This window comes from Vigna unguiculata, chromosome 7, assembly GCF_037176805.1.
Source record: "Vigna unguiculata cultivar grain cowpea cultivar isolate G323 ecotype 2 chromosome 7, ASM3717680v1, whole genome shotgun sequence".
Taxonomy (NCBI): Eukaryota; Viridiplantae; Streptophyta; class Magnoliopsida; order Fabales; family Fabaceae; genus Vigna; species Vigna unguiculata.
In genome coordinates, this window is record NC_140798.1 from 3075581 (window position 1) to 3087861 (window position 12281).

The 12281-nt window shown below is 30.7% G+C and overlaps 1 protein-coding gene across 1 annotated transcript; it reads right to left on the reverse strand.

The window, feature by feature from the left end:
- Positions 1 to 4511: 4511 nt before the first annotated feature.
- Positions 4512 to 10551, reverse strand: LOC114189732 (guanylate kinase 2-like). Its single transcript, XM_085675535.1, has 11 exons — positions 10448 to 10551; positions 7854 to 7953; positions 7147 to 7254; positions 6961 to 7037; positions 6760 to 6886; positions 6257 to 6622; positions 5545 to 5666; positions 5317 to 5452; positions 5183 to 5240; positions 4988 to 5093; positions 4512 to 4817 (listed from the first exon to the last, which is right to left on the reverse strand). Exons 1-11 carry the CDS (start codon positions 10549 to 10551, stop codon positions 4697 to 4699), a joined length of 1425 nt encoding a protein of 474 aa, XP_085531661.1. The 3' UTR covers positions 4512 to 4696.
- Positions 10552 to 12281: the final 1730 nt, after the last annotated feature.

The following is a 12281-nucleotide window of genomic DNA, read 5'->3' on the forward strand; positions in this document are numbered from 1 at the left end:
AATACAATATTAATGAGACTCCAATCACAAAGGAAATTGATATTATTTTCAATCCAAAATCTTTAACCAATAGAATTTATAGGTCTTTATCTTTATACAGTACTCTACTATTCAATGTGGGACTTGGACTCATATTTGAATTCCCAACACTATAAGTTTTTGAAACTGTTTTTATTCCACAATCACAAATAAAGACACCAAAATTTTAACATGAAAAACCTCTCAAAGTAAGGGTAAAATCACGAGTCGTGCAGATCAAATAAATAGCTTCACTATAATCAACAAGAGTACAAATGAGTCTTAACCAAATGCACAAAATAGTGCTAACACCTAGCCAAACAACCAAGTAAGAAAGCTTGCAAATAAAGAAGAAAAAACCTAAAAAACATAGTTGCAGTGCGAAATCAATTTCTCTCAACTCAAAGTATGTATCGACAATCCGAACTGTCAGAATGAAGAATATTGTGTTTTGAACAAAATCCAACAGTGAACAAATCCGCAATGTCAATTTTATAGTGGTGGCTCAGTGAAAAATATGAACATTTTTTTTCCTCTTCTCTTTCAATGTGCTAAGGTTCCAAGCGGATTTTGACTCTACCTTTTCTGTCTCTCTCTTATTTTCTAACCATCTCTTCACTAGGTTAAGTGAGACATAAGCTTCTCAACTTTTGAGTCTTTTCTCCACATAGGAAGGGATCTCAATATCCAACACTAACAACTATAATTTTTGGCTTAATGGTAAAAGTTCGATCTAACAATTGATATCAAAGTCAAGATCACAAAACTTAACTTTTCTTTTCTATGTTATATATTATGTCACAAGAAACGTTCTAAATTCAAAAATTAGAACAATTATATGGTAAAACATATACTTTAGTGAATTTTTAAGTTTATTACATCGATCTTATGTAGATGATGAAAATTTGTAAATAGTTGAAAATTGTTGTTAAGTAATGATCATGTTTTATTTTTTTTTAAAGTAAATTAGTATATTTTGATGTAATTTTTGTTGTACACATTTTGATTGTTAATAGAAACTATTTAACGGATATATGTACATCATGCTATCAAGTTATTGTAAGGAGATGCACATAAATGTCCACAAGTCCAACTTAGAAAAAAAGCCTAACAAAAAAGCGTGGTTGAAGGAGTTGGTATGTTGGTGGAGTCATTTGAACTACAAACTTTAAAGGTTTAGATTTACTTAGGAACAATGTTCTTTTCTGGCTTAGAAGAGCCACTAATATTTGTAGTTGATATGTTGAGGTTTTGCAGCCAAGGTATAAACATAGTCCATAGTGGCTTATCCATTATCAATTGCATGCCCTTAGGCAAACAAGTTGATTTTAGTTAAGAGAACTTCTATATCCATTAGCTAATTTTTTTTTGTGTACTATACAAAAAAGTTGTTTAAGTGATTAAAATTTATAAATAAAAATAATTAAAAAATACTTTTATATATATATATATTAATTATTTTTATGGATAAAAGTGTTTTTATAGTACCCAATAAAATATTTACAAATTATAAGACAGTGCAATTCTATTTTTTTTTATCTCTTTATAATGTAAGGTAATTAATATTTTAACTAGACTAGAAGAAAATTATTTGTTAAGGATATTTTGTAAGTTTTATAAGACTTAATTTAAGGACCTACAATATAGTTTAGGAGTAGTGGTTATTTTAATAATAACACTTGATTATTTTATTTATAAAATATTCAACTATAAATAGATTTGACTTTAAATCAAGTTTCATTCTATAAAAAAATCATCATCTCTCTAGAAATTATTTCTAGAATTACTTCTAACTTTTCTTTAACTTTTTGAGTTCGTCTTTCATTTATTTGATGGTGGACTCTAGACCAAGTGATCTACAATTTTACCTGATCAAAATCTTGAACAAAGTAAATTCATCGTTTATCTTTTTTTTTGGTCTTTTAAGAAATATGTTGCATGTGGGTTGTTTTGGACTTCCATGGCTCAAGATGAATTTTTGTTCAGTTAAGATTATTAGGTGTGATGAATGAGTTAATATGTAATGTGTGATGTTGATTGTTTGGGTGAGGATAATGTAGTGATTTCCAAGGAGGAAGTGTTACATTAATCTTGAGTTAAAGTGTATTGCATGTTGATTTTGTAAAGGGATTATACTAGTATCCTACTCGATTAGAGGAAGAGATCTAGTTGTGAGGATTGTTGAAGGTTCATATTTGAAGCTCCGATAAGAGGTCAAACTCACATATATATAATTTATCATGTCATGCCCTATGAGAGGGATGTTGCTTAAGTGTGATATAACTACAACTCTTGAGAGACATGAATGAGAGATGACAGGTACACAATCTTCAAGTTTGCTTAATACACTTTCGAAAGTATAGTCAAATGTCTAAGTTTTGAGAAATTTGTGGACTGTGATTTCATAAGTATGTCACTAAGAATTTATATGGACATTTGATTTTTATTATATGTGATTGGCTAGTTATGATAATGAAAAAATTTATAACTTGTATGATCTCTCATAGTTACATTAACTTACCATTATTTTTTGTTGTATTAACTTACCATTATTTTTTGGTTGTGTTGTGATTTGTCCACTTATAATAATGGCATATATGTTGACATAAATGCAGGATGGAAGAGTTGTGAAAGAATAGTATTAGTGTAGTCTTTCTAGAGAGGGTATTTATTGATCAGATGGTATATGACTTTTGTATTATATAGATCTCTTCGTTTAATGAAATATTAATTCTCTTAAGAGTTTAATTTTTTATTTTCTCACTCGAAGATTTGTAAATAACACTTTCAGTTTTGTTTTTTTTTAATTACACTTACACTTAGTTCTTTAAAAAATCTATACAAGCTTTTTAATATATATATATATATATATATATATATATATATATATATTTTGTCACCAATTTTTGCAACATTAAACTTACACCTCTTGATAAAAGCAGGTTAATGTAACGGTAGAAAAAACAATTATTATAGATATAATTCGAGAAAAAATCAGGGATGTAATTGTAGTTTACTTTTTTTGCTTTCACTCTCCTGAGTCAGTTAAGATATGTTTACATTTTTTTTTTCTAAATGAACTTCTAAGAAAAATAGAAGAGAAACTCAACTTTTTCAAAATTTATAATGAATTTGAAAATTATACGTAAAAGAAATTTAGAAAGTGCATATTTTGTTGAAGTAGCATGTGAAGTGTAGAACCCACCAAAACACTGGTGACAGATGTGAGTTGTGAAAGGCTGCACTGAATAAAGCACCCCATAGCAGAAGATGGCAGAGATGCAGCAGAGAAGGACAATTCTGACTTTTCACCTTCCAACTTGCTTCTCAGAAGCACTTTTTGGGTCCCCCAAACGCTGTGGGGAGATGGCAAGTTGCACTCTCACACCACCTTTCCCACCGTGAAATCTCTCTCTCACTTTCACCTTTTCCAACACTTTTTTCAAATACTTTTTCTATTTTCAAATTTTGTGGATCACATATCCAAAATTTCACTCTCAATTTTATGGTTTTTGATAAATTTGAACAAAATGCATGTTCCCAGCACATTGTGAGCCACTGATCCTCAATTTTTGACATTAATGTCACGTTTGGTGGGGCTGGCTAAGAAGGAAAACACTGGCCTAGCAAAAATTTATCATATGAATCCAACATAAAATTTAAATGTTATTTTTTGTTCCTTAAAATATAACAACATAGAGGTCCACACTCTGCCAACTCAGAATTAACTAATTTCTGTTGACGGTTAGAGACCAAAAAGAAGCCCAGAGAAAATTGAAAAATAACACCCAGAAAATAGTATGAAAATGGGGTTTTTTTTTTTTGGAGAGAACGTCATTTGTGAAAAAAAAATCGAAAATATTTTAGACATTTAATAAAACATTTTTTTTAATAAAAAATAAAATGAAAATACCAAAAGATATAAATTACTTAAAAGGAGACGAAATATATTTAGTTTTATCATGCAACATTACAAAAATCAAATTTTCAAAACTTCATTTAAAGTGACATCAAAATTTCGAAACTTTATTTAAAGATGTCACATTTAACATTCTCTCAACTCTATGGGTGGTAAAATCATCACAAAAAAAATCTAATTTCTACAATAACAAAACCTCCTTTTACACATAAAGTCAAAAATTGAATTCTAATAACATTCTTAAAATACTCAATTATTTACTGACTATGTCAGATTTTGTTACTGGGTTACTAAATTTTGTTTCACGTGTATGAAACCTTTTGATTCGTTGATCAGTATCCCAAGATCATGAATTAAGATTTAATCAGTTGGTTAATGTTAATTGGCCTACAAATTTTGCGTAGACATGCATGTGAGTGTCTCTCTTAAGGGCAGCTAGATATGGACCTCCAGATACAGGGCACTGCTCCTCCACGTGATTTGTTGAGATGCCAAATAATTTGTGTACTTATTGATTATACACACAAAAAATTGTGGATTACAACCTTTGCCATTGTTGATGATTGGAATGTACTAAGAATCACAACATTCAAATTTCTCATTCAAAAAATTGTTCCAGACGCATCAAATCAAGACATGAAAAAACATCTCAAGAAAATTAACCTAATGCCTCACCCTCATCTGTGACCTATTGTTTCAAATAACTTTTTATATATGAATGGAGAGAAACAGAGTTAGTTAGACCAGGTTCATTGAATGTCAAATTGGTCCATTCCCATTGCCATTGAAGCTTTCTGAAAACGAGTCAATGGCTTCTAAATTAAGTCCTCTTGTCCGTCCAGGTGCACCCCCTTTAAGACAAGACACGTCTAACATGATCCTGTTTCAGAAAAATACAAACTCAGAACTTCATCACATCATCGGTTGCTAAAATAAGAAAAGGTTTTGTGTAAGACAAGTATTTGATAAGAAAAGCAACACTTCATACAATAATGTTTTCTCATCAATAATTGTTAGGAGCAAATATCAAAAGTAAATGGCAAGGCTTACAAGTTCTTTGATTCCTTTTCTAGTTTTGAAGACGTGGAATTTATGATGATTCTGTTATCAATTTTTGACACTGAATAATCCCTTGGGAGATTTATCTCTTTTGGTGCTGGATTGACAAAATTAAGCACAATAATTAATAACATGAAACGTTATGTGAAGCTGAGATCAAGTTTATCTGGTTTAGGGAACTCTTACCAGACTTGGGAGGAGTGGCATATCCATCAAGTCCCAATAAATTCTGCACCAATGGGTGCTTTAAATCAAGATTAACAGTTAAAGAAAACATGAGTTTAGGTAAGGAAGTTTACTTATAGCAACTAAATAGTTACCTTTAGATTCTCATAACACTCCTCAAGATTGTCGTTGTATAAGATGTGATCAAATATGCCTGATGATCTCCCTTGCTCAATCTCAGCTTGAGCATTTCTTAGTCGCTTTAGAACCTGTTCTTCTGTCTCAGTCCCTCTGCACAAAACATCATGGTTTGAAGTGTTTAGATAGCAGCATTGTGGGAGGATTTCAGAGGGAAAGAGCACAGGTAAGAAACAATTACTCACCGGTCACGAAGACGCTTCTCCAACTCGTCCATTGATGGGGGGCAGATAAAGATGAACATGGCTTCTAGAGGACTAGCCCTCACGGATCTTGCCCCTTGAACATCAATATCAAGAATACATCTCTGAACAAAATTTAAAAATTTAAGATTTCACTATCTCAAGACAAAAGGGTTAAGTCATATATGAAGGAAAGAGGTTTGTTTGGTATGATCATAAACATAAAATTCTATCTCAGTCACAAGGAAAGACCATAAAACACTAATTTATACTTAAAAGTTTAATTTTGCTTCAGTAGATCAAGGTATTCATAACGCAATCCCAATACACACGCCTTTAACATTTAAATACTAGAAGGTGAGAAAAAGGCAAAAGGCTGTTATATTTGATAGAAATCATGTTCTTTCCCAGCATCTGTGGCATTAAAATTTATTAATGTGCAGATAAGTAATACAATAACACATTCTGCTATGAGACTGCATTGTTGTGCATGCTGCAACAATTACAATCAAGGAGGTTAAAAAGATCCAAACATTTCAGACTTTACTAGTGCTCATAAAACTCAATAGATTACTATGAGTACTCTGATAAAGCCTAAATTAAGAGCAATATATTTGAAATAGGAAACAATAAAAGAAAGGCATATTTCAGAGAGTGATTGATATGTATAGGCCTGTGATTTAACATTCTAAAATAAGGCCAATAAGGAACTTACTTTCCCTGCATCTGATACCAGCTCCACAGCCTCAACACTGGTCCCATATAGATTTCCATGGACAGAAGCAAACTCCAGAAACTTGCCATCCTTAATCTCTTTCTCCATAACATTCTTCTCCGTAAAATGGTAATGGACCCCATCTTTCTCCATGCCTCTTGGGGCACGGGTTGTGTGGCTCACAGAAAAGCCAAACATAGAGGGGAATTCCTTCATGAGCAGAGATATCAATGTTCCTTTACCTACTCCAGAAGGACCACTGATAACAACAGGTTTCTCCACGTTTCCTATCACACCCTTACTCCATGCTACAACCTCAGTCCCCAAATTTTTTTTCTGCTGCTGTCTGACATATGTAGTGTCCACCTGCCAATAATAATAATAAAAAGAAAACTTTAACACCTCTTAAGAGCATTACATAATCTAATAATAATGTTTCAGAGTTTCCACACAATAACAGCACTTTGGCATTAGATTAAGGACCAGGGTCTGAAAACACCAACCTCCAGAAACCATATAGAGTCATCTGGGTTAGAATTTTTCTTAAGAATTAGTATTCTGTCTTTCAAAAGCACGGCTGAGTGGCCATTACATGAAATGGGTTTAATGCCTAGATCAACAACATTAACCCTGCACATTAAAATAGACATCAGAAATAAAATTAAAGCAGTAAAAAAAACAGAGATAAAGAAACTTTAACCTACCATTCCCCTAGACAGTTGTCGTCAAGAATTTGAACTTTCACAAAAAAAGTTTCACCAGCAGTCCCACCAATGACATACTGTCAAATAAATGGAGGTGGATGATTTGTTATAGACAGAAGATTTTCAACTTAGTAAATTGTGCCACATTGAGAGATGACATTACAATAGATATTGCATTATCAAAACCTTTTTATCACCAATGATAGTGGTTGTTTCAAAAGTCCCACTTTTTGATTCAAAGTCATTGTCATTCCCATTCTGCAGGTCTTGACCAATAATAACAGGTGCTTCTCCCTATTGATCATAAACAAGGAAGCATAACACACACCAAATCAAAAACGCCACTCTGATCCAATATAATAAGCTAACCATAAACCATATTCCACATTTTGAAACCATTCATTCTAATCCCCCAACAAAATTTATGCTAAAGCTTACCATAGAGAAATCCTTGTCAGAATCCAATCCTGATCAAAATGCATAAACAAAAATTAACCTCATGAGGGATCTAGTATACATAGAAACTTCAATAGGTAAAAACACAGAACGTTTCCGATAAGATATTCTGATGGAGTTCAACATCATTCTGATCCCACCCTTATACCAAAAGAATTAACCATAGTTGGCCTTTATTCAATATCTCTCAGACCCCACATCATGCAATTTTCCGTAAGATTACCGTCTTTTACAAAGAAAGAGAAAATCAACTTGAAAAAAAAAAACAAAATAAAAGAACCCCGAAAAAACAGAGACATGTACATCTGTGAATGAAAAAAGAAGAGAAAAAAAACCAATGAAACAAGAGTGGATCAAGGAGAACCCAGATCGCATTGATGAAAAGGTCTAAGCCTTTGAAAGGGCGAGAACAACAATTTTAATGATAATGTTGTTACCTGTTGATGATAGCAGCAGGTTGGGTTGTGCACATAAAAAAACACAAAACAAGGTTTGTTTGATCTATTTTGAGGTGGCACTGTGTGTTCCTTTGAGGTTCAACTTGTGTCTTCCCTTGTTGACAACCTTTTCAACTTTGGATTTTAAGAATGAAAACAAGGCATGAGATGAAATGAGAGAGAGAGAGAGAGAAAACAAGAGAGAGAGGCGGCAGAGGAAGGTGCAACAAAAATCAAGAACCAAATTTTCATATTTGTAGGCGCAAATAGTGAAAAAAAAAAGGGTTCGGTTCGGTTTATTCTTTTGCTTTCAGTTCACGAACCGGTTTGACCGGCTTTAGTCTTTTGTGAGGTGCGTGCGAAGCTTCGCTCCTTCTAATTTAGTTCATTGATTAAGGAATGGTTTACTTTTAATTTTTGTAACTTTTGTACAGTTTAATCCCGGATGATATTCATTTTAGTATAAATATGTCAATTTGGTACTTTTAGTAAAAAAGTGTTAATTATCTTTCCATTTTTTAAAAAGTGTCTCAATAAAGTTCCTTCCAGCAAGATATAATTAATACGGTCAATGGCACGTCACGTGTCACTATCTGATTTTTTAAATTGTTTTTTTTTTTTGTAAAATTTTTTTGTTCTCATGTGTCAAGTTCATGTTGACACGTGGCAATGTCAATGTCACATAACAGGATAATGTCACGTGTGGCAAATGTCATCGTAATGATTTCAATCTAGTACTCATATATACATCATTGTTTCAATTTAGTTTCCACTTTTGTGTCTTTGGTTAAATTTTGTCCCAACTTTTTTAAAGATTTAAGTACATTTTTTAATTCACCTTTTCATAAGATTTAAAGTAATTAAGTATAAATATTTTTACAACATTAAGTATTGATATTTACATTAAAATTTAGTAGTAAGAAAATGTTATATAATAGAACAATATAATCATCCACTTTTTTTTTTTTTCAAAATAGATCAATATATATTGTCTCTTTCCAATTCAAGACCAAATATATTATTTGTATGAATGTTATACTAATATTTTTTTATTAAAAGTGACTTTTTAGCATATTACGTTATTGTATATTATTAACCTATATCTTGTCAATGTATTCTTTGACCACTAAATTGCAATATAAATATAAGTACTTAATGTTTTAAAAATACGTATACTTAATTAGTTTTAATCTTATAACAAAATTAATTAAAAAATATACTTCTATTATTAAAAAAAAAATCGAACAAAATTGAACCAAAGATACAAAAGTGGGGATTAAATTGAAATAATGAGATATATATGGATACAAAATTAAAATCAATACAATCACATTTGGTATACGTGACATTATCTTACCACGTGGTACTGACATTATTATGTGTCACAACAAGACTCGACACGTGAAAACAAAAAATGAATTCATATAATTATCCTGTGAAAGAAAAAAAAAAGTTGAATTTGAAGAGAGTAAATTATTTTTCACATACAAAAGAATTAACAAATAATTGAGTTCAAGAATTAAGTGATATGAAATATTTTAATTATTAACAACAAAATTTAAACATTGGTGTGAAAAAATATAGGTATATTCACATAGTCAAGTGATAAATTTTTAATATAATTTTTCACTGTTGCAATTCAATTGAGAATAAAAAGATGGATTGAGAAAATTATAGTTGACCTTATTGAAGAATTAATTGATCTAATTTGTTCATACTTTAATTATTTTCTACTCTTGTCTATTTAAAAACCTTTTACGCTTATAAAATTTATTCTTTTAGCTTAAATTGTAAGCTATTTTTTTTATGTATTCAATTGTTATTACTCTCTCATATCTTTTCGTAATATTTAAGATAGTGTACAGTGACATAAATAAAGGAATAACGTTATAAATAAACTAAGAAAAAAAATGTTCAAGAAAAAATTCAAATCTAGACAAAAGATTATATTCATAAACTGATTCATTCAATAAAGTAAATTTTGTATTCATTTTATTTTAAATTAGTTTTATTAGGTATCTGTCGTTTTAATTTATCAAAATTTAAAATTAGTTTCTACATTTACTGTAACATTAGGCTCTTGCCAATTAAATTGTTGTTATTTCCTTCCATGATCCATGTCTAATAATATTTCAGATAACTATTATGAAAAGATGGAAAGTCTTCTGTATTTTTAACACCAACTCAACAAGTGCTATGTTATCTGAAACATGAGTTAATTTATGTTGAACCGTTAACTAATATGAAGTCAGGTTTCATTCATTTTGTGATTTATGATATTATGATAGAGAAACTAGAATAGACATGTTAAAGTGGGCTAGGTTTATTGGGTTGGCTTCTTAGCTCGTCAAGATAAGGGTGAGTTGGGTTAGAATTTTTAATCCGTCAATTTGTTGTGATCTGGTTTGTCTAGTCTGTCAAATTGACAGGTTAAAGGTGAGTCAGTTCATCCTAACCTGTCAACTCTTTTTTTTTTAATTCTTTAATAAAGTTTCTATATTATATAAACAAATTTATATATAAAAAAATTTATAAGCAAATTTTGTTAAAAAGTTAAAAGAAAATTAAAAAAATTAGAGTGCCAACCCACTGACCTACTCTGAGGCGGGCGGGTTGCAGTGTCCAACCCATTTCCAATTGGTGGGCCAATCCGACCTGGTTCGTTTTTGGCGGGCCAAAACGGGTTGGATTGACCCATTTTGCCACCCTTGTATTAGAGTTGTCAAACCGGATCAATATCCGTTGGTCAACCTGGCCCACCACGGGTTTGAGCCGAGTTTGGTTGAAATTTTTTTACAAATTTTAGTACGGATTAATTTTTAATCCATCCCATCAAGAACCTGACTTACTCGGGCTGAACCTGTGGTAAGTCGGGTTGACTCACAATCCACCTACAGATAAAGAGTCACACATTTGTTTTTGTATTTGAGTTGGATTTGGTTGTTTGTTTTTTAGCTAACATAATTAGGTTGTTAAATGTAAATCTAATTTTGTGATTTTGATTTGTATTTAGGGTTGAACATTATTTTGGATTGTATTTAGATTATATTGAAGTTTATTTAGATTTTAATCACAATTATAATTTTTTTTTTTGGACGAAAGAAAAAAAATGTATTTTTTTAATTAAGTTAACTAACTCGTTTAACTCTCAAATTCATGGTGACTCAGACCGAGTTTAAATTTTTTTAACTTATTAATTAATGAACTAGATTAGATTGACTCATTAAATGATCACTAAATCCATGATGAGTGAGACGAAACCAAAAGTAATCCATTTTGAGAACTTTAATATTATAGATAATTCGACGTTTCTTCCCCGTGTAGCTTCCCTCTATGTTACAAATAATACATAATTTTCCAGTTCCTTCAGCTTTTTCTGCTTTAATATTAACTGCGGTAATTCTGGTTTGTAACACAAAATACCATCAAACAAATTTTTATGATATTGAAGTGTATGATTCTGAATATCCGTATCATTTTTTAAGAAAAAAAAATTATTGGAAGCATTTTTTATCTTGTCAACCTGTTGAAAATATATCGTACATATATCAACTTATAAATGCCATTTAATTTTGGATTTCTCCCTTTCAGAATTCCTTTTCAAACGTGAAAATTTTATCTAAATATAAAAGATCATATTTTTCAGCATCCAGCAGATTCTGTGTGAGACTAATTTCTTGTCAAAGTTTTGCTAAATTTAGTTCACTATGTGGCAAAAGCAGCAACAACCTTATACAACGTTGTTGTTGCACTTGGTGATGAATGTAGCAGAGTGTGTTATCATTAATAGAGGCTAAAATGATTGGACGATCCCCATCATACAAAATCTTAAAAAGGAGGTGTGAAAAGAAGATTTACACCAAACTTTCATCCAATGAAGGAAGTGAACCAAGTTACGAGATTACGTATGTATAACCATACAAAGATGTTATGGAGAAAAAGTGTGCCTGTCATGTTATTATGTATAATCAATGCTTTCAACTCTCTCACAACCTCATGTCATCTTTTAAGGATGAAGTTATAAATTGCATGAATATTAAAATATAATAAAAAAAAATAACAATTGCATAAATATCAAGTAATTATATAAAACAAATAAATAATTATATACAACTAAAATTCTATGACAAGTACATCATTTATTATTATTACTTTTGCAATCGTTGTGCGGAAAAATAACTCAGTGCAATATGAGGAGATTATATATATATATATATATATACTGTGACATGAGATTTGTAACATGATCTTGATTTTATACAGTGAATTATTTTCATATAAACTTATCCTATTTTGTATTTATAGTGTTTGTGTTTGGTTGTCTTTTTTGTAATGATTATTTAGTTGTGTGAGCAGAGGATGATGCATGTGAGAATAACCCTCTAATGGATGACACTCAGACTACCGAGTAGAGCTATTGAGAGTTGT